Raw genomic sequence first — 24,462 nt, forward strand, 5'->3', positions numbered from 1 at the left:
ACGGACACCTCACAAGTCCTCAACTGGCAGCTTCATTAAATAGTACCCGCAAAACACCAGTCTCAAATTCAACAGTGAAGAGGCGACTCCGGGATGCTGGCCTTCTAGGCAGAGTTCCTCTGTCCAGTGTCTGTGTTCTTTTGCCCATCTTAATCTTTTCTTTATTAGTATTAAATATTTATTTTTGTACATATTTGTTTTTTGTCCTTGATACAACCCAATAGGTCGTTATCAATAAAACGTCACAATAAGGTGCAGAGCGTTTGATTTTCCTGCTGGGGGGCGAGAAGGTTTCTCCTCGAAATGCAACAACAATAAGAAATAATAAAAGAGAAGAATATGAACATAAAGTAAACGGCTCAGTAGAATAGAATAAACATTTTAGCATCAGTATAATACAGAAAGGCACAATTTATGGAATTATTATTTACACGTGTATAAACGTGGGGCAGTGTATAAACTGTACATCATTGTGAGTGTTAAATCACGATTGCCGCTGACAGACATGAACAGGCTACATTGATTGATTGACCAATCTAGCTAGCTAGCTAGCTAGCTAGCTAATAACAGATAATGTCAATATGGCTAGTTAACAAGCTAATAACAGATAATGTCAATATGGCTAGATAATAACAAGCTAATAACAGATAATGTCAATATGGCTAGTTAACAAGCTAATAACAGATCAGGTCAATATGGCTAGCTAACAAGCTAATAACAGATCATGTCAATATGGCTAGTTAACAAGCTAATAACAGATAATGTCAATATGGCTAGATAATAACAAGCTAATAACAGATAATGTCAATATGGCTAGTTAACAAGCTAATAACAGATCAGGTCAATATGGCTAGCTAACAAGCTAATAACAGATCATGTCAATATGGCTAGTTAACAAGCTAATAACAGATAATGTCAATATGGCTAGATAATAACAAGCTAATAACAGATAATGTCAATATGGCTAGTTAACAAGCTAATAACAGATCAGGTCAATATGGCTAGCTAACAAGCTAATAACAGATAATGTCAATATGGCTAGTTAACAAGCTAATAACAGATAATGACAATATGGCTAGATAATAACAAGCTAATAACAGATAATGTCAATATGGCTAGTTAACAAGTTAATAACAGATCAGGTCAATATGGCTAGCTAACAAGCTAATAACAGATCCGTCAATATGACTAGTTAACAAGCTAATAACAGATCCGTCAATATGACTAGTTAACAAGCTAATAACATATCATGTCAATATGGCTAGTTAACAAGCTAATAACAGATAATGTCAATATGGCTAGATAATAACAAGCTAATAACAGATAATGTCAATATGGCTAGTTAACAAGCTAATAACAGATCAGGTCAATATGGCTAGCTAACAAGCTAATAACAGATCATGTCAATATGGCTAGTTAACAAGCTAATAACAGATAATGTCAATATGGCTAGATAATAACAAGCTAATAACAGATCAGGTCAATATGGCTAGCTAACAAGCTAATAACAGATCATGTCAATATGACTAGTTAACAAGCTAATAACAGATCCGTCAATATGACTAGTTAACAAGCTAATAACATATCATGTCAATATGGCTAGTTAACAAGCTAACATCTAGGGGATAAACTAGATGGCTAGTTAACAAGCTAACTTTCAAGGGATAAACTAGATGGCTAGTTAACAAGCTAACTTTCAAGGGATGAACTAGATGGCTAGTTAACAAGCTAACTTTCAAGGGATAAACTAGATGGCTAGTTAACAAGCTAACTTTCAAGGGATGAACTAGATGGCTAGTTAACAAGCTAACTTTCAAGGGATAAACTAGATGGCTAGTTAACAAGCTAACTTTCAAGGGATAAACTAGATGGCTAGTTAACAAGCTAACTTTCAAGGGATGAACTAGATGGCTAGTTAACAAGCTAACTTTCAAGGGATGAACTAGATGGCTAGTTAACAAGCTAACTTTCAAGGGATAAACTAGATGGCTAGTTAACAAGCTAACTTTCAAGGGATAAACTAGATGGCTAGTTAACAAGCTAACTTTCAAGGGATGAACTAGATGGCTAGTTAACAAGCTAACTTTCAAGGGATAAACTAGATGGCTAGTTAACAAGCTAACTTTCAAGGGATAAACTAGATGGCTAGTTAACAAGCTAACTTTCAAGGGATGAACTAGATGGCTAGTTAACAAGCTAACTTTCAAGGGATGAACTAGATGGCTAGTTAACAAGCTAACTGTCAAGGGATGAACTAGATGGCTAGTTAACAAGCTAACATCTAGGGGATAAACTAGATGGCTAGTTAACAAGCTAACTTTCAAGGGATGAACTAGATGGCTAGTTAACAAGCTAACATCTAGGGGATAAACTAGATGGCTAGTTAACAAGCTAACTTTCAAGAGATGAACTAGATGGCTAGTTAACAAGCTAACATCTAGGGGATAAACTAGATGGCTAGTTAACAAGCTAACTTTCAAGGGATAAACTAGATGGCTAGTTAACAAGCTAACTTTCAAGGGATGAACTAGATGGCTAGTTAACAAGCTAACTTTCAAGGGATAAACTAGATGGCTAGTTAACAAGCTAACTTTCAAGGGATGAACTAGATGGCTAGTTAACAAGCTAACTTTCAAGGGATGAACTAGATGGCTAGTTAACAAGCTAACTTTCAAGGGATAAACTAGATGGCTAGTTAACAAGCTAACTTTCAAGGGATGAACTAGATGGCTAGTTAACAAGCTAACTTTCAAGGGATGAACTAGATGGCTAGTTAACAAGCTAACTTTCAAGGGATAAACTAGATGGCTAGTTAACAAGCTAACTTTCAAGGGATAAACTAGATGGCTAGTTAACAAGCTAACTTTCAAGGGATGAACTAGATGGCTAGTTAACAAGCTAACTTTCAAGGGATAAACTAGATGGCTAGTTAACAAGCTAACTTTCAAGGGATGAACTAGATGGCTAGTTAACAAGCTAACATCTAGGGGATAAACTAGATGGCTAGTTAACAAGCTAACTTTCAAGGGATGAACTAGATGGCTAGTTAACAAGCTAACTTTCAAGGGATAAACTAGATGGCTAGTTAACAAGCTAACTTTCAAGGGATGAACTAGATGGCTAGTTAACAAGCTAACTTTCAAGGGATGAACTAGATGGCTAGTTAACAAGCTAACTTTCAAGGGATGAACTAGATGGCTAGTTAACAAGCTAACATCTAGGGGATAAACTAGATGGCTAGTTAACAAGCTAACTTTCAAGGGATGAACTAGATGGCTATATTATCTTGCCATCTTTAGTGGTGATGAATGTAGTCCAACAAACAACTTTACCAGGACGTGCCGATGTCAGGCTTTGTCCAAAAGCCTAATCTCCCATGAAGCAAGCTAAATAACACATGTTGTTAGCTAACTAGCTACATGCCATATGGCTAGGCTACCCTCACGGACTGTATCTGAAATGATATGATCAGTTGATGTTTACTGATCATGAAAAGTACTTCCTGTATAACTCTGATGATAGAGCTAAACGTGGAATAATCTGAAATGTGTAGTTGTGACTCTGCTCTGGTGATGGTATTAAAACCAAATAGTTATAACATTCATTTAACAATCCCTTGAAAACAGCACGCAGTTGTCAATGGTTTTATCGGAGCTGGGGGGGTTCTTCTTGCCCCCTCAGCAGCCATATCGAACGGTCTGCACCGTATTGTGACATTTTATTGATAACAACCTATTTGCCAGGAAATGCCCCATTGTGTCATTTTATTGATAACCCCCCCAAACTCTAACACCTCCAGTAGATCCCAGAGAGAGTGAGAGAAATACAGTACAGAAACACTATTAACTTGAACCCCGCAAAAATATGACATAACCAGAGAGCACGTTGACTGATCCTCCACCTGCTGTTAATGAGGACAGTTTCTTCGATAGCAACCCACTCATCAATAACACCTGACTGACAGCCAGAGAAGACCAATGACAGGCGCCCTTTTCTGCTGAGGCAAACCCCAGCGCTGCCGCCAACCCAGGACTCCCATCATAATAAGGAAGCTATGCCGTATAACTGGACTGTCCCCCCCCCCCCCCCCCCCCCCCAAAAAAAGAAACAAAATATATCTCGACTGCCTATTCTGTTTGCCTCATGGAGAAACAGACCAAGTGGAGATGATGTGTAAATAAATAAAAAGGGAGTTCCATGGCAGTGTGCATGGTCAGCAAGCCCAGCTCACCTCCAGTCTGCCTCTGCTTGCCTGCCTGCCCCCTCAACTGCTAAATAAGTTATAAACCACAGAGTCAGGTAAATTTCCTCCTGCTCCGTCGTCTGCTGAACGCCTTTAATAGCACCGAAGTACTGAATGGCCCCTTCTCAAGATATATGATACGTTTTGCAGTCCGGTTGTATTACGATAGCTAAAGTTATTGATGATGTTGTCAGATCAACGTGTCATCATGGCTGAGGGATTACCTGACAGTTTACTCCAAACAGGATGCGGGATTTACAACATCCGCCCTCCACTCTCGGAAACAGTCAACAGTTTGTCTCTCTTTCACAGTGCAGGCATCTTTCAGTGACTGCCTTGTTTGTCTTTTTTCAGAGTATCAGTCCATTCATCCATTTTCCCTTTCTTTTTTTCTGAGTATCAGTACTTTTGTCTCCTCAGTCCTATTCACCAATACCAATGAAACCAAAATGGCACCCCTGAATCACATTCTGTAACTATTATTATTAAACATCATAAATTTCCATTAACCACAGTAACTCTCCCACAATACAATCGTCCAATGTTTTTTTTTCTTTTCTGGTGTTTTCCCAGCGCACAATGACAGGTCACTACTGAAATTACCACTGAGGCCCAACGTAAGTGGGCCCAGAGTAAAGTGGCAGGCAGGAGGACAGTGAGATTACTTGAAGTGCAATCCCCCTCTGCAGCTGTAATATTGCTTATTCAGTTGGGCCTATCCGCCATCCTTGCCTCACCACCCCCCCCCCCCCCCCCACACAAAAGAGATTCTGCCATCTGTGTGTGGCAGTGGGGCAGCGTGGCAGAGCTTGTAAACGTCTCTCCATGTCACTGGAGGCTGGATGTCTTATCTGGGAGAAGCAGTTTGAATGAACCACCCCTCTTCCATCAGAGCAGCTGCACAGAGCGTATCAAGGCTATTGTCTGAGGAGTTCTCTGTTATTTTTGTCCTCCTTGAAACCTGTGTAAAAAGAACTCTGATAAAGGATCAGGGAGACAGCTGTCTTCTATTCAACCATTATAACAAGAGTCTACAAAATCGCAGAAAAACACGGCTGTGGTGACATTGTAATCTCCTTGCTTGGTGAATAACAACAATATGAGTTATGTCTGTCTGTCTTGTGTTGACAGATCATGGGGTTACACTGGCACACCAGTTGTGTGATGTAATGATCATACAGTACGTTGAGCACTAATACAAAGTGTATCATATTTTAACACTTAATAGACATCCCACTACAGTATTCAACATTGCTTGAGGTTTTTACAGACTAAGAGTCACAATCTTGCCACAAAGAACCAAAACAATACTAGAATGGAATGGATGGATGGTTTTTTTTTCTTTGTAGGGAACCAAAAAATGCTGAGTGTGTGGTGTCAGTATTTCCTTTCCCTTTGTGTATTCTACCACCCTGGTCTCTCTGGCGGAGTACATCCTGACCTGGGTCTTCTACCACCCTGGTCTCTCTGGCGGAGTACAGCCTGACCTGGGTCTTCTACCACCCTGGTCTCTCTAGCTGAGTACAGCCTGACCTGGGTCTTCTACCACCCTGGTCTCTCTGGCGGAGTACAGACTGACCTGGGTATTCTACCACCCTGGTCTCTCTAGCTGAGTATAGCCTGACCTGGGTATTCTACCACCCTGGTCTCTCTGGCGGAGTACATCCTGACCTGGGTCTTCTACCACCCTGGTCTCTCTGGCGGAGTACAGCCTGACCTGGGTCTTCTACCACCCTGGTCTCTCTGGCGGAGTACAGCCTGACCTGTGTATTCTACCACCCTGGTCTCTAGCTGAGTATAGCCTGACCTGGGTATACTACCACCCTGGTTTCTCTAGCAGAGTACAGCCTGACCTGGGTATTCTACCACCCTGGTCTCTCTAGCTGAGTACAGCCTGACCTGGGTCTTCTACCACCCTGGTCTCTCTAGCTGAGTACATCCTGACCTGGGTATTCTACCACCCTGGTCTCTCTAGCTGAGTACAGCCTGACCTGGTTATTCTACCACCCTGGTCTCTCTAGCTGAGTACAGCCTGACCTGGGTATTCTACCACCCTGGTCTCTAGCTGAGTACAGCCTGACCTGGGTATTCTACCACCCTGGTCTCTCTAGCTGAGTATAGCCTGACCTGGGTATGCTACCACCCTGGTCTCTCTAGCAGAGTACAGCCTGACCTGGGTATTCTACCACCCTGGTCTCTCTAGCTGAGTACAGCCTGACCTGGGTCTTCTACCACCCTGGTCTCTCTAGCTGAGTACAGCCTGACCTGGGTATTCTACCACCCTGGTCTCTCTAGCTGAGTACAGCCTGACCTGGGTATTCTACCACCCTGGTCTCTAGCTGAGTACAGCCTGACCTGGGTATTCTACCACCCTGGTCTCTCTAGCTGAGTATAGCCTGACCTGGGTATACTACCACCCTGGTCTCTCTAGCAGAGTACAGCCTGACCTGGGTATTCTACCACCCTGGTCTCTCTGGCGGAGTACAGCCTGACCTGGGTATTCTACCACCCTGGTCTCTAGCTGAGTACAGCCTGACCTGGGTATTCTACCACCCTGGTCTCTCTAGCTGAGTATAGCCTGACCTGGGTATACTACCACCCTGGTCTCTCTAGCAGAGTACAGCCTGACCTGGGTATTCTACCACCCTGGTCTCTCTGGCGGAGTACAGCCTGACCTGGGTATTCTACCACCCTGGTCTCTCTAGCTGAGTACAGCCTGACCTGGGTCTTCTACCACCCTGATCTCTCTGGCGGAGTACAGACTGACCTGGGTATTCTACCACCCTGGTCTCTCTAGCTGAGTATAGCCTGACCTGGGTATTCTACCACCCTGGTCTCTCTAGCTGAGTACAGCCTGACCCGGGTCTTCTACCACCCTGGCCTGAGCTGCCTCTAGTCCTTCTCTCAACAGACTGATCTCCTGCCTTGGTAAAACATCTGACTCCCCTTAACTAACCACCGCTCCTTGCACAGACGCGCGCACACACACACACTCTCTCTCTCTCTCCCTTCCCAATGCAAATGTGGAGCTTTCAGTTATCCGACTTAGTGTGCTGTCAGAGCCCAAGACTGACTCCACTGACATAAATGGATCCCCTCTCAAAACCTGCAGCTTATATCCGTCCCGAGGTGCCAGTAGATTTCTGCACACAGACGATCCGCTTTGGAGAGGGCGTGACTGTGAAATAAGATGCTACAGCTGCAGCAGCAGTGGCCCCGGCAAGTTACAGGTTCATCTGAGCCTCACGTGGAATGAAAATTACTTTTTGGGGTCAGGTACCCACAATTCTGTTAGCTGGCAGTCTAGAAACGTTGTTTGATGACAGACATTTGTGACAGAAAGATGATTAATGCGCATGAAGCCAAATGAACTTCAGATCGTACTAATGACCGTACAAACATATTATTGTAAACCATTAATGTAGCGAGCCATAATAGATCACATATGGTCCAGCCCCATTAGAATAGGACTCACAGCTTCTTCTAGATGGAGTCTGAGTGGGTGCTTGTCCGAGGCAAGAGAAGGGGTGGGTGGGTTATAAAGTAGATGGTTTGATCTTCTCTGTCGAATAAGTCTTTCTCGTCCATTTGAGGAGGTAAAGTAGCATCACAAACATCCAAGAGTATATTACAGGAGCCTGGGTAAAAAACCTCATTACATAGGAATCAATAAAAGACCGTGCTGGTCGACACATTGTCTTTTCCTTTTTCCTCGCAAAAAAAGATCACTACAGGGAACACTACAGGGAACACTACTGGGAACACTACAGGGAACACTACAGGGAACACTACAGGGAACACTACAGGGAACACTACAGGGAACACTATAGGGAGCACTACAGGGAACACTACTGGGAACACTACAGGGAACACTATAGGGAGCACTACAGGGAACACTACAGGGAACACTAGTAGGAACACTAGTAGGAACACTACTGGGAACACTACAGGGAACACTAGTAGGAACACTAGTAGGAACACTACAGGGAACACTACTGGGAACACTACTGGGAACACTACTGGGAGCACTACTGGGAGCACTACAGGGAACACTACTGGGAACACTACAGGGAACACTACAGGGAACACTACTGGGAACACTACAGGGAACACTAGTAGGAACACTACAGGGAACACTACTGGGAGCACTACTGGGAGCACTACTGGGAGCACTACAGGGAACACTACAGGGAACACTAGTAGGAACACTACAGGGAACACTACAGGGAGCACTACAGGGAACACTAGTGGGAATACTACAGGGAGCACTACAGGGAACACTACAGGGAACACTAGTAGGAACACTACAGGGAACACTACCGGGAACACTACTGGGAGCACTAGTGGGAACACTACAGGGAGCACTACAGGGAGCACTACAGGGAGCACTAGTGGGAACACTACAGGGAACACTACAGGGAGCACTACAGGGAACACTACTGGGAACACAACAGGGAGCACTACTGGGAACACTACAGGGAGCACTACAGGGAGCACTACAGGGAACACTACTGGGAACACTACTGGGACCACTACAGGGAACACTACAGGGAACACTACTGGGAGCACTACTGGGAACACTACAGGGAACACTACTGGGAACACTACAGGGAACACTACAGGGAACACTACAGGGAGCACTACAGGGAGCACTACAGGGAGCACTACAGGGAGCACTACTGGGAACACTACAGGGAGCACTACAGGGAGCACTACTGGGAACACTACAGGGAGCACTACAGGGAGCACTACTGGGACCACTACAGGGAACACTACAGGGAACACTACTGGGAGCACTACTGGGAACACTACAGGGAACACTACAGGGAACACTACAGGGAGCACTACAGGGAGCACTACAGGGAGCACTACTGGGAACACTACAGGGAGCACTACTGGGAACACTACAGGGAACACTACAGGGAGCACTACAGGGAGCACTACAGGGAGCACTACTGGGACCACTACTGGGAACACTACTGGGAACACTACAGGGAACACTACAGGGAACACTACTGGGAACACTACAGGGAACACTACAGGGAGCACTACTGGGAACACTATTGGGAACACTACTGGGAGCACTACTGGGAACACTACTGGGAGCACTATTGGGAACACTACTGGGAACACTACAGGGAACACTACTGGGAACACTACAGGGAACACTACAGGGAGCACTACTGGGAACACTACTGGGAGCACTATTGGGAACACTACTGGGAACACTACTGGGAACACTACAGGGAACACTACAGGGAGCACTACTGGGAACACTACAGGGAACACTACAGGGAACACTACAGGGAACACTACTGGGAACACTACTGGGAGCACTACAGGGAACACTACTGGGAACACTACAGGGAACACTACTGGGAACACTACTGGGAGCACTACTGGGAGCAATACAGGGAGCACTACTGGGAACACTACTGGGAGCAATACTGGGAGCACTACTGGGAGCACTACTGGGAGCACCAAACAGTAAGCCTGTGTTTCTTTTCTTTCATTTTCCTCATTGTCCCCCGAGGGTCGAGGGTCGTTATATCCCTGTACCAGATAGTCCTTCACTGATAACACACACAGCCCAGCGGCAAGGCTGTTAGTGGGGAATCAAACACACACTGGTGATATTTGGTCTGAATACACCAGTTTACAAGCATTCTTCACACATTCAATTAAACAATACATATCTGATATGAACTTATAGAATGGATACTACCTTGGGTAATTTATTAAGGCCTGAATTCTAACTTGAGATATGTGTGAGTGTTTGTGCAAATCTTCCATTGACCTCAATGTGTGAATGATGTGAAAGTTTGGCCCTTGGATCATCCTAGCTAGGCTTTTCCTTAGGCTACCTAAGGAATATTTTGGTAATATTTTGGGAGCTTATTCGGTATAAATGGCAATAATTGAGGGCTTATCGGAGATCAACCTATTACCCTATACCTCCAGGGCCTTACCTCGGACCACGATGGTGGTAGACTTCTTAGCCGGGTTGCCCACGTTGTTGCTGGCCACACAGCTGTAAACGCCTGCTTCCTCTATGGAGATGGCGGGCAACGTGAGGGTCCCTCCGTTAAGGACGCTCTTCTTGGGCAGCTCGTCCGCGCTGTGCACCCAGGTGAGTGTGGGTGTGGGATCACCCCCGGAGGTCACACACACCAGGGTCACGGTCTGCCCGGGGTTCACCACGATGGGGTCCTCCACCAGCAGCTTAATGGTGGGGGATGCTGAAAACACAAGATTAAAATAGAATGCATTATATTTGTATTTATTAGGGATCCTCGTTAGCTGTTGCCAAGGCAGCAGCTACTCTTCCTGGGGTCCAAACACATTAAGGCACTTACATTACATATAAAACAAAAGATAAAACAGTACATCATATAACATTATTACACCACTACATATCCACAATACAACATGTATAATACCACCATAAAACAATATTATAATGTACGTGTGTGTAGAGTGTGTGTGCTTGTGTGCGTATGCCTGTACCTGTATGTGTGTCTCTTCATGGTCCTTGCTGTTCCATAAGGTGTATTTGTACCAGTTTTTTTTATCAGAATTTTTACATTTTTATGTCTGTGTCAATGTTAATAAGTGATCTCGGGAAAAAAGCGGAATTAAAATCACCAGCCAGCAACTCAATTAGGTTCTTTAGACGAGAGGTATGAAAAGTGAAACTAGAATTAGTGGCGGAAGCAGGGAGGTAGCTCCACCCTCTCTCTCTTTGCGTGTTTCAGCCAAGTCTATGGGCCAAATGTCCCCTCCCCTTCGAAATTCAAATGCACACAACTGTGAAATCTGTACAAATAATCAGGGACGATAAATCAGCGGAACAATTGTTCCTCGTTATTTGGTACATCCCACATTACAATACCATTTACTGTATGTTACGTACCTCTGTCCCTGAGAAATGTGTCAATAGTCAACAAACAAGTCAATAGGTACTGTAACTGCTGTAAACGGAGTAATATTTACCTCTTAATGATGCTCTGAAATGGTACCTTTGTCACAACGTCCAATCTGATAGAAAGTCAATCATATGATTTTTCTGTTTCCTGAAAACCAATATCCTAGTTGACATTTGGTTCTATAGTGTAGCTATATAGTTGGTATTAGGGTGTAAGCTCATAAACCAGCGAACACATAATGTTCTGAGAACCATATGTTTCTTAGAGCTTGGTGTGAGCATGGTTGTCTTATGGTTATTTTGCATATAACCTTCCCACAGGGATCTGGGAATGGTGCAGGATAGTTGCTTGGCTTTGGAAATTGTTCCGTAACGTATCATACAGGTTTCCTCATGTTCACAGAATGTTCAGAGAACCTTAAGAAACATTGTTCTTTTGTGGGAATTTCAGTACTTCAGCATAACGTTTCCTACAGGTTTCCTCGTGGTTCTATTTAAAGTAATGTTCTCAGAACATTCAGAGAACTTTCTTCTGTTGCAATTAAAAAAAAACTTTAGTAACATTCAAAGAATGTTCTAAGAATGTTCATTCCGTTCTCAGCGTCAACAAAACTCTCTATCCTACATCTTGTTAAGTGTGTTCAGGTGTGTTCAATGAGTGCTAGTTTCCTTTAAAATGGGGTCTGTTTGAATAGACTACAATGAACAGCTTTGTATGAGTAAAAAAAAAAGGATTGTTAGCTCCATCCTTGTGGCGCAGTGGACTAATTCCACGGATAGAGAACAGAAGATCATATGTTTAAAATTCACTGATGCTGTGTCACAATAAAATGCCTAAGAAATATATTTCCATGTGTCCCATCTGTGCTTGGAGTTCAAAAGAGTTCAACTAAGCTAGCAGTGTTATTAAAAGTCTTATTGAAACATTCAGTGTACATTTTTAAGGAAGTATTTCAAAAACCTCCAAAAAGCCTTTACATTTCATTTAAAACATTCACAACATTTAGAGAATGTTCTCAGAATTTCCGTTCTCAGAATGTAAATAAAACCTCCTAGGAAAACTTTCAGGGAACCATAGTAAAACGTTCTCAGAACCTTTTCTGTTACATTGTCAGAATGTTTAAAAAAACATTCCGTTTTACCGGTCAGGAAACGTATGGCTTCGTTCCCAGAACTAATGGAAAACCAAAAACGTACGTTCCCATAACTTCCAAGAAACCAAATGTGCTAGCTGGGATATCCATAGGCACATGGCTTCTCCATTCCTAGTAGTGGGATACATGTCTATAAAAGCATGGCATAAGCTAGCCTGCAGACGCACACTGTAAGTCCAATCAATGTGGTTTGCGGGGGAAAGGGACAGAGCAGGAAACATGCAAGGCGGTGTATTGGGACCTTTATCATTATTGGTCTTATGTGTGGCTAAAGCATCACAGAGATAAATGCAGATCGCAGAAGGGCCAAAGGTCATCATTGGGGAACAACAACAGGCATCGAGGGAGCCCCAGAGCAGCGCTAGGGGGCCACTGGGTATTTACTTAGGAATATGGAATATACAGTGCATTCTGAAAGAATTCAGACCCCTTGAATTTTTTTTGTTGCATAAGAGCCTTATTCTAAAATAAGGCTGGGGTCTTTGACAATTTTTAGGGCCTTCCTTAAACTGGAGTGGGTCTAGGGTTTCTGGGATAATGTTGTTAATGTGAGCCATGACCAGCCTTTCAAAGCACTTCATGGCTACGGATGTGAGTGCAACGGGTAGGTAGTCATTTAGGCAGGTTACCTTAGTGTTCTTGGGCACAAGGACTATGGTGGTCTGCTTGAAACATGTTGGTATTACAGACTCAATCAGGGACATGTTGAAAATGTCAGTGAAGACACCTGCCAGTTGGTCAGCACATGCCCGGAGCTCACGTCCTGGTAATCCGTCTGGCCCAGCGGCGTTGTGAATGTTGACCTGTTTAAAGTTGTCCGGAACAGCTGATGATCTCATGCATGCCTCGGTGTTGCTTGCCTCGAAGCGAGCATAGAAGTGATTTAGGTCGTCTGGTAGGCTTGTGTCACTAGGCAGCTCGCAGCTGTGCTTCCCTTTGTAGTCTAGTAGTTTGCAGGTCCTGCCACATCTGACGAGCGTCAGAGCCGGTGTAGTACGGATCAATCTTAGTCCTGTGTTGGCGCTTTGCCTGTTTGATGGTTCGTCAGAGGGCATAGCAGGATTTCTTATTAGCTTCCGGGTTAGAGTCCCGCACCTTGAAAGCGGCAGCTCTACCCTTTAGCTCAGTGCGAATGTTGCCTGGAATCCATGGCTTCTGTTTGGGGTATCCTCTAGGAAGAGTCTTGGTGGTTCCAAACTTCTTCCATTTAAGAATAATGGAGGCCACTGTGTTATTGGGGACTGTCAATGCAGCAGACATTTTTTGGTACCCTTCTTCAGATATGTGCCTCGATATAATATTGTCTCGGAGCTCTACTGACAATTCCTTCGACCTCATGGCTTGGTTTTTGCTCTGGCATGCACTGTCAACTGTGGGACCTTATAGAGACAAGTGTGTGCCTTTCCAAATTATGTTGAATCTATTTAATTTACCACAGTCAAGGATGATCAATGAAAACAGGATGCCACTGAGCTCAATTTCGATTCGCATAACAAAGGGTCTGAATACTTATGTAAATAAGGTATTTCTGTTAATTTTATTTTTAATAACATTTGCAAAAATGTCTCAAAACTTGTTTTTGCTTTGTGATTATGGGGTATTGTGTGTAGATTGATGAGGGGGAAAAAACGATTTAATCAATTTTAGAATAAAGCTGTAACGTAACAAAATGTGGACAAAGTCAAGGGGTCTGAATACTTTCCAAATGCACTGTATATCCCCGGAACATGAATGGCGGTGTCTCCTAGGGGAACTTGGAGAGCAATCAGGAGTTAATGTAGAGACATCTGGCCAATGGAGAGGACAACTGCTACTACGCAACCAAATCTAAATATCAGCTAAATCTTCCCACCTCAGGAGAAGGTAAGGAAGGATGGGGCCTAATCAAGTGGCCCCGAACCTCTTAAAAGTCACAAATTGTGTTTCTAGTGTCAAGTAGCTGCAGTCCTTTTTAAATTACAGTCACTTAATTTGGTTGTACATTGAGACACCTGTCTCCTTGCAGCAGATTTACTTGCTGGAATGGAGAGGTTTTGGATAAAGCCGGGATAAATTGACTATAATTAAGAGAGACAACGGGTGCTTATCGCTATTCATGGCGGAATCTGTGGATCCTTGAAGTTTGAGTGCTAAACAATACGAAGCAGGGTTCTCAGCCGCCCCAAAGCTTTACCTGTTTTGTTGGAGAGTTTGAAGAGGACATTCTTGTTGGCGATACCACACACATTCCGGACGGAGGCGATGCAGCTGTAGTTGGCGTAATCCTGAGGTCGAAGGTTCTTCAGCTTTAGAATCTTGGTCTCCCCCTGCAACTCAGAAAGAAACACAGTGTTGCACCGCCTTGTGCTGCACCGCCTTGCCCAGGCCTCTCGCTCTTAATGTGTCTTACAAAAGGGTAAGATAGCAGTGGTATTGACCTCGTCTCTTCATCTCACACACATCAAAGAGCTTCCTTGGCAGCGTTTCAACAATGGGCTCATTCCCCATCTTCAAACGAGGAGTATTATCTTTATACCAAGCTTTCCAATTCATTAAGTTCATTAGCTGTCTATTTGGATGTGCTTGAAACGGTGCGCTTGGAACAAATGTCAAGATGCATGCATGTGCTATTAATACACACATCAATTATTTGAACAACAACAGCTGTTTTGTCTGCCCTCGTGTATACCTCCATCTTTGTGGCACTGGCAACATACTTCCAATGTTCTACTTGTCTTACTTATGTTCTTAATTAAAGGCATGCTCCGGTACTTGGGTGACTAGTAAGTATTTTTTACCCCTTTACACTCCTACCCATATACGGGCTGAAAATGACATATTTGGGCACTGATAAACACCTATAATGGAACGCAGTGGCTGTAGACCAACATGTTATACATAACGTCAGAGCTCTGGCGCTGTACGGCTTTTGACCGACAGCCGTTCTGAGCCGTTCCCTCCCGCTAATTAGGCAACTTTCGCAAGTGTCTTGCTGTCTGAGTGAGGGAAATGCTGTAAATTAAGAGGACTCAATGTATTTTGAAAATTAGACATTTAATATTATAATAAATACCGCTTTGATGTCATACAAGTCAGCCAAACACCCGTGAGTCCAAATGTGCACATCTACATTTACATATCATAAAACTTGTCATATACAGTGTCAACATTTATGATCACTATGTTCGATGTACAGTTACAAGATGACATTGAGTCGCTAGAACGCAATGAACCCCCCCCCATCCGAACCCTCCCCAGATGACGCTGGGCCAATTGTGCGTCGGCCTATGGGACTCCCGGTCATGGCCGGTTGTGACATAGCCTGGGATCGAACCCGGGTCTGTAGTGACACCTCAAGCACTGCGATGCAGTACCTTAGACCGCTGTGCCACTCGAGAGGCCCCCAGGAATATTTTTATCATGTTACAGAATGTATCCAGAGTATTTTAGGATTTAAGATTTCGTTATCAAAAAATGAGTCGAAAAGTACAGCAAACCTAAAACTCAAATAAAATCAACAGTGTAATGTTTGAATTCAGTCGTGTCAGGTAAACTGTTCTGTACTCTAATAATTTTCCCATCATCTCCAAATTGTTCCCTTTCAATTGCTACCATGGTTTTGCATATGCTTTTCATATATTTCTTCTGTAAGAAACATTTCCATTTAGCCCTATCCCATATAGGCCAATTCCCACGAGTGTTATAGGCCAACTCCCACGAGTGTAAGGGGTTAAACCTCCCACTTTTGGGCTAGATGTGTACTGTCTTACCTCAGTTATCCACAAAATCTCTTGTTTGAAAGCAACTTTTTTGGAAACTGTGTGGCGCCATTTCCCCTACATTTGCCCCACGTCGGCCAGCACCCTAGCAATTTGAGTTTCAGCCAATGAGCTTCAAGCAAGAAGCACACACAGCACACACACACACACAGTAGAGTGAGAGAGTGCAGTGATGTGGTGCACAAATCTGCACATTTCTGCACATCGTGGGCGTTACTTTCAGAACTGACTAAAAAGTATAAAAAAGTACCGGAGAATCTCCTTAAAACTCATGAGGGCATTACTAGGCTGAGGATGGCACACTATGTGAAGTCTACCTGAAAAACTAGGTCCTAATGTCTGTGTGTGAGTGAGTAAAAACATACTGTGAGCCCCTGAAGTGGCGTCTCCCTCTGCTCATTACAAGCACATCTGAGTTGTGGGAGTTTCATACTACCGCATGCCCAAGGTGTTCCCTTCTCTGTCATAGTTCGTCTGCTTTCGATACCAGTCTTTGTGACTATGTCAGACATACGACTCATTGTCGAAATGCTCTTATCTCTCCTGTCAACGGAGATTACTTTGCAAAAAGAGCAGAGATTAGATGACATGTTTTGAAAAGACGGATGCCATTTTTCAACCCTTCACAGAAATTGCCCTCACGAAACATCATCCCATTTGGGATTCAAGTGTTCCAATGGGAGACGTTCCACATGCTGTGAAGGAGGTAAACACACTTAGTCTGATCTAAAAATATGCATGAAAAGTAATGACTTAGGAGTTCCTTAATAGCTAAAATGCTGATCAGAGGGATGGGTTGTTTGATCTAGCTCAGGGGTCTCAAACTCAAATTTCCTGAAGGCCAGAAAAGTCCTCCTGAGGGCCTGATTCCAATAGGTCTGTTGGACATAGGGCTGTTACGGTGACCGTATTACCGCCACAGCGGCGGTCACGAGTCATGAAGGCCGTCAAATTCCACATGACTGTTTGGTCACGGTAATTAGGCTTCTCCAAGCTGTGATGTTGCTCATGGTCATTAGTAGCCTACCAAACTTGCTAACTACCTGGCACTCAGCACTCTATTGTCCCTCTAATCACTCTGACATCAATGCAAATCAAATCGAAAATCTAATCAAACAATTCATGAGAGCCCATGAGCTCATGTTGCACAACATTTCTATAGGCTATGCAATTGTGCGAGAAAACAGAGTGATGGCCTCTACTAAAAAAAGGAGGAACCCATCAGCTTACCATATTTATTTCTCAAATTTCCTAATATTACGCATATTTATTATCTTTACAACAGGAGCACAGCCTACCTGGCTGGCATGAAAATGAACCACAGGAAAAGTGCCCTCCATTCGCTATTTAGTGCCCTCCATTCGCTATAGATGACAAACGGCTACCCGTTTCAAGACAGGTGCATGATAATGGTCCATTCTAAATCCACACAAATTTCACACCTACAGTACCAGTCAAAGGTTTTGACACACCTACTCATTGAAGGTTTTTTCTGTGTCTTGATGACAGCTTTGCACATCAAGGCAAAGGGTGGCTACTTTGAAGAATCTCAAATATAAAGAATACACTACAGTTCAACGTTTTGGGGTCACTTAGAAATGTCCTTGATTTTGAAAGAAAAGCTCATTTTTGTCCATTAAAATAACATAAAATTGATCAGAAATACAGTGTAGACATTGTTAATGTTGTAAATGACTATTGTAGCTGGAAACGGCTGATTTTTAATGAAATAACTACACAGGCTGTAACGGCTGTCAATGTCGTTCTCCTCCTCAGACGAGGAGGAGCATGGATCGGACCAAGATGCGGATTGGTAAGTATTCATGATTTAATGGCAAACCAACAAACACTACAAATTAACAAAACAACAAACGTGACTAACCTGAAACCGTCCTGTGTGGCAACAAAACCTCCACAGGAACAAACACCCACAAAACACAAGTGAAACCCAGGCTGCCTTAGTATGATTCTCAATCAGGGACAACGATAGACACCTGTCTCTGATTGAGAATCATACCAGGCCGAACACAAAATCCCAACATAGAAATAGAAAACATAGACTGCCCACCCAAAACTCACGCCCTGACCAATAAACACATACAAAACAAGAGAAAACAGGTCAGGAACGTGACACAGGCGTACAGAGGCCCACTATCAGCAACCATCACTCCTGTGTTCCAATGGCAATTGTATTAGCTAATCCAAGATTATAATTTTAAAAGGCTAATTGATCATTAGAAAACCCTTTTGCAATTATGTTAGCACAGCTGAAAACTGTTGTCCTGATTAAAGAAGCAATAAAACTGGCCTTCTTTAGACTAGTTGTGTATCTGGAGCATCAGCATTTGTGGGTTTGATTACAGGCTCAAAATGGCCAGAAACAATGACCTTTCTTCTGAAACTCGTTAGTCTATTCTTGTTCTGAGAAGTTAAGGCTATTCCATGCGAGAGATTGCGAAGAAACTCAAGATCTCGTACAACGCTGTGTATTACTCCCTTCACAGAACAGCGCAAACTGGCTCTAACCAGAATAGAAAGACCCTTGCTCCCTTCGGTCTCAACGTAGACTTTGATCTGAAGCCATTCTTGTGATTATTGTGACTTTGCCATTGTAATTGTTTGTAGGCCTATATAGTCTAAATTGAATCTATGATCTTATGCTATCCATTTGTTTTTTGTATGTTGTTCTTTGTATGTCATTTTAATATTTGAGAATTAACCAATGATATTAGGCCATACTTGGCCATGATTACAGACACCTGTGTGTGTCTTTTGACACTATATAAACGAGTCACCCTGCAGTGTTTGTGATTATACCCTGATGAAGACAGCTTGCCTGTCGAAACGTTGGACATTACATTTTTGCATCTGAGCTCTTAGAGTGTGCGGCTCTCCTTTATTTTCAAACGCTCCCTAAAACACTTCTGCGAGCAGGCCTTTCTAATCGACCTGGCCCTGGTATCCTGGAAGGATATTGACCTCATCCCGTCGGTAGAGGATTCCTGGTTGTTCTTTAAAAGTGCTTTCCTCACCATCTTAAATAAGCATGCCCCTTTCAAAAAAATGTAGAACTAAGAACAGATATAGCCCTTGGTTCACTCCAGACCTGACTGCCCTCGACCAGCACAAAAACATCCTGTGGCGGACTGCACTTGCATCGTATAGTCCCAGTGATATGCAACTTTTCAGGGAAGTCAGGAACCAATACACGCAGTCAGTCAGGAAAGCAAAGGCTAGCTTTTTCAAACAGAAATATGCATCCTGTAGCTCTAACTCCAAAAAGTATTGGGACACTGTAAAGTCCATGGAGAATAAGAGCACCTCCTCCCAGCTGCCCACTGCACTGAGGCTAGGAAACACTGTCACCACCGATATATCCACGATAATCGAGAATTTCAATAAGCATTTCTCTACGGCTGGCCATGCTTTCCTCCTGGCTACCCCAACCCCGGCCAACAGCTCCGCACCCCCCGCAGCTACTTGCCCAAGCCTCCCCAGCTTCTCCTTCAGCCAAATCCAGATAGCAGATGTTCTGAAAGAGCTGCAAAACCTGGACCCGTACAAATCCGCTTGGCTAGACAATCTGGACCCTCTTTCTAAAATTATCCGCCGCCATTGTTGCAACCCCTATTAACAGTCTGTTCAACCTCTCTTTCGTATTGTTCGAGATCCCTAAAGATTGGAAAGCTGCCGCGGTCATCCCCCTCTTCAAAGGGGGTGACACTCTAGACCCAAACTGTTACAGACCTATATCCATCCTGCCCTGGCTTTCTAAAGTCTTCGAAAGCCAAGTTAACTCGTTCTTGAACTGCACTGTTGGTTAAGAAAATATTTACAAAATAAACAAAAAAATTCTATGTAACACAAAATAATAATAATAATAATAATAATAATGCGACAGAGCCTGGGCGTGAACCCTAGAGACTCTGGTGGCGCAGCTAGCACTGCGATGCAGTGCCCTAGACCACTGCGCCACCCGGGAGGTATATAGGTAGTATATAGGTCCTGGATGGCAGGAAGCTTGACCCCAGTGATGTACTGGGCCGTACGCACTGTCCTCTGTAGCGTCTTAAGGTCGGACACCGAGCAGTTGCCATACCAGGCGGTGATGCAACCGGTGAGGATGCTCTCGGTGGTGCCGCTGTAGAACTTTTTAGGATCTGGGGACCCATGCCAAATCTTTTCAGTCTCCTGAGGGGGAAAGGTGTTGTCGTGCCCTCTTCACGACTGTCTTGGTGTTTTTGGACCATGATAGTTTGTTGGTGATGTGGACACCAAGGAGCTTGAAACTCTCGACCCGCTCCACTACAGCCCCGTTGATGTGAATGGGGGCGTGTTAAGCCCTCCTTTTCCTGTAGTCCAGCTCCTTTGTCTTGTTCACGTTGAGGGAGAGGTTGAATTCCTGTCACCACACTGCCAGGTCTCTGACTTCCTCCCTATAGGCTGTCTCATCGTTGTCGATGATCAGGCCTACCTGTGTTGTCAGCAAACTCGAGTCGTGCTTGGCCACGCAGTCTTGGGTGAACAGGGAGTACAGGAGGGAACTAAGCACGCACCCCCGCATTGAGGATCAGCGTGGCAGATGTGGTTTCCAACTCTTACCACGTGGGGGGCGGCCCGTCAGGAAGTCCAGGATCCAGTTGCAGAGGGAGGTATTTAGTCCCAGGGTCTTTAGTTTAGTGATGAGCTTTGTGGGCACTATGGTGTCGAACGCTGAGCTGTTGACTCGGTACCGGTACCCCCTGTATATAGCCTCGTTATTGTTATTTTATTGTTACTTTTTATAATTTTTTACTTTAGTTAATTTGGTAAATATTTTGGTAACTCTTTCTTAACTGCACTGTTGGTTAATAAACAGATCACTGACCATTTCAAATCCCACCGTACCTTCTCCGCTGTGCAATCCGGTTTCCAAGCTGGTCATGGGTACACCTCAGCCACGCTCAAGGTATTAAACGATATCATAACCGCCAACGATAAAAGACAGTACTGTGCAGCCGCCTTCATCGACCTGGCCAAGGCTTTCGACTCTGTCAATCACCGTATTATTATCGGCAGACTCAACAGCCTTGGATTCTCAAATGACTGCCTCGCCTGGTTCACCAACTACTTCTCAGATAGAGTTCAGTGTTTCAAATCGGAGGGCCTGTTGTCCGGACCTCTGGCAGTCTCTATGGGGGTACCACAGGGTTCAACTCTTTTCTCTGTATATATAAAAAAATGTCACTCTTGCTGCGGGTAATTCCCTAATCCACCTCTACGCAGACGACACCATTCTGTATACATCTGGCCCTTCTTTGGACACTGTGTTAACAATCCTCCAAACGAGCTTCAATGCCATACAACACTCCATCCGTGGCCTCCAACTGCTCTTAAACGCTAGTAAAAACTAAATGCATGCTTTTCAACTGATCGCTGCCCGCACCCGCCCGCTAGTAAATGACAACTACAAATACCTAGGTGTCTGGCTAGACTGTAAACTCTCATTCCAGACTCATATTAAACATCGCCAATCCAAAATTAAATCTAGAATCGGCTTCCTATTTCGCAACAAAGCCTCCTTCACTCACGCCGCGAAACATACCCTCGTAAAACTGACTATCCTACCGATCCTCGACTTCGGCGATGTCATTTACAAAATAGCCTCCAACACTTTACTCAGCAAACTGGATGCAGTCTATCACAGTGCTATGCGTTTTGTCACCAAAGCCCCATTTACCATCCACCACTGCGACCTGTATGCTCTCGTCGGCTGGCCCTCACTACATATTTGTTGCCAGACCCACTGGCTCCAGGTCATCTATAAGTCTTTGCTAGGTAAAGCCCCGCCTTATCTCAGCTCACTGGTCACGATAACAACACGCACCCGTAGCACGCGCTCCAGCAGGTATATCTCACTGGTCATCCCCAAAGCCAACACGTCCTTTGGCCGCCTTTCCTTCCAGTTCTCTGCTGCCAATGACTGGAACGAATTGCAAAAATCGCTAAAGTTGGAGACTTACATCTCCCTCACTAACTTTAAACATCAGCTATCTGAGCAGCTAACCGATCGCTGCAGCTGTACACAGTCCATCTGTAAATAGCCCATCCAATCTACCTACCTCATCCCCATACTGTTTTTATTTACTTTTTGGCTCTTTTGCACACCAGTATTTCTACTTGCACATCATCATCTGCACATCTATCACTTTGGTTACTACATGATTCCATATGTGTTATTTCATAGTTTTGATGTCTTCACTATTATTCTACAATGTAGAAAATAGTAAAAATAAAGAAAAACGCTGGAATGAGTAGGTGTGTCCAAACTTTTGACTGGTACTGTATGTTATTAGGTAGATGTAAAGACAAGATTAAATCAAGAATTGTGTGATGGGTGACAATACTAGCCTATCACTTGTGAATTATATATTATCACTTGTGAATGATGCCCAGCATAAGGCAAGAAACAATGCCTTTTTTTTGCGACTTTTTATAATAATAGTCACACACCTCATGTAGCCTAGCCCATAGGCCTATATGTTTTGATGTTAGTATCACAACTAAAGTGGCCAAATAATTTCTTAAAATTAAGCACATTAATCCGCTTTATAAGGGGTGTAGAGCCTAACTGACATACATAAGCAGTGTGTGAGTTTCAAGTTTGGGGAAGATAATTTTCACCATATAAATGCACCTTTATAATAAAAGCATCACATGGATAATCACATTTGCGGTCACTTTTGATAATGGTGTTTTCCCGCTAATGGAACATTTGCGCTTATAGCCTACTACCATGTGCGTATTGCTGTGCTTCTAATGTGAAGAAATAGCCTAATAGTTTATAAACAATTTAAGCAAAACATAAAAAAATGTAATGCTAGTGCTAGTATTAATTTGGGATCTATTACATCCCACAACTGTCCCAGACTATGTTTGGAAAATGTATTTCTCACACAGAATAGAATAGGTCGACTTTTGTTCTTTGGGGGATAGTAGATTGACATAGGCTAGTGCTTTTGCTGTTTGTTAGGCCTACTCATCTTGTTGGCTGACGAAAAGTAAATGTGGACAGTTCTTCCAATATCTTCAATATGCACCTCCATCACCTCTATCACGTGATGGAGTGCCATGTGAGTGAGAGGCACTTCGGAGCGCGCAGCACTCAGGGAAAAGGGCACAACGCAGCACTACGGGCCAGGGAAACAACGGCCACTGGCTGCAAAAGGCATAGATTTGTTTCGGGTGCATTTAGTCCACAAAGGATGCCACCGTGAAGTTCGAGGCACTGTCAAGTGCATGTCAAATTGTGAATGAGGGACTAATGAAGTGTGTACAGCTGCGCAAAAAAACTAAGCAGAGCTCATGCCTTTCAAGCTACTTAAAAAAAATCCTCATTAGAGTCGCATCATGCAGCCTTACAATGTATTGAAAACCCAAACATATAGCCCAACGTTTGTAGAACAACTAAAGTTACATTACTAACCCTAAATTATGTCACGTTCCTGACCTGTTTCCTGTTAGTTTTGTATGTGTTAGTTGGTCAGGACGTGAGTTTGGGTGGGCAGTCTATGTTTTGTGTTTCTATGTTGGTAAATGGGTGACCTGATATGGCTCTCAATTAGAGGCAGGTGGTTTTCATTTCCTCTGATTGAGAGCCATATTAAGGTAGGTGGTTTCACATTGTTTGTTGTGGGTGGTTGTCTCCTGTGTCTGTGTTTGTCGCGCCACACGGGACTGTTTCGGTATCGTTCGTTCGTTCGTTTTGTATGTAGTCTGTTTCCTGTTCATGCGTTCTTCATGTTATATGTAAGTTCGTGTCCAGGTCTGTCTACATCGTTTATTTGTTTTGTAGTTTATTCAAAGTGTATTTCGTTTCGTCTTCGTCTTGTTGAATAAATCATTATGTCATATAACCACGCTGCATTTTGGTCGAATCACTACTCCTCCTCTTCGTATGAAGAGAAGGAGGAATTCCGTTACAGAACCACCCACCAACAAAAGATCAAGCAGCGGTGTAACGGGAGGAAGGGACAGCGCAAGAAGGAGGAATGGACATGGGAGGATGTTTTGGACGGTAAGGGTTGCTACACATGGGAGGAGCTCCTGGCTGGAAAGTATCGCCTCCCATGGGAACAGCTGGAGGCAGCTCGGAGAGCGGAGGAAACCGGAGAGAGGAACCGGCGTTATGAGGGGACGTGTCTAGCACGGAAGCCCGAAAAGCCCGTGAGTACTACCCAAAAATTTCTTGGGGGGGGGGGCTAAGAGGTAGTGGGCCAAGGGCAGGTAGGAGACCTGCGCCCACTTCCCAGGCTAACCGTGGAGAGCGGGAGTACGGGCAGACACCGTGTTACGCAGTAGAGCGCACGGTGTCTCCTGTACGTGTGCATAGCCCGGTGCGGG

The 24,462-nt window shown here is 43.9% G+C and overlaps 1 protein-coding gene across 1 annotated transcript in view; it reads right to left on the reverse strand.

The window, feature by feature from the left end:
* The window catches only part of mdga2a (MAM domain containing glycosylphosphatidylinositol anchor 2a), a 199,796-nt gene that overhangs the window by 134,687 nt on the left and 40,647 nt on the right, over positions 1 to 24,462 (reverse strand). Inside the window, 2 exon segments of the mRNA XM_039008768.1 lie at positions 10,213 to 10,482; positions 14,496 to 14,628. Of these exon segments, the coding sequence (XP_038864696.1) occupies positions 10,213 to 10,482; positions 14,496 to 14,628 (403 nt within the window).

Source organism: Salvelinus namaycush, chromosome 15, assembly GCF_016432855.1.
Source record: "Salvelinus namaycush isolate Seneca chromosome 15, SaNama_1.0, whole genome shotgun sequence".
NCBI classification, from domain to species: Eukaryota; Metazoa; Chordata; class Actinopteri; order Salmoniformes; family Salmonidae; genus Salvelinus; species Salvelinus namaycush.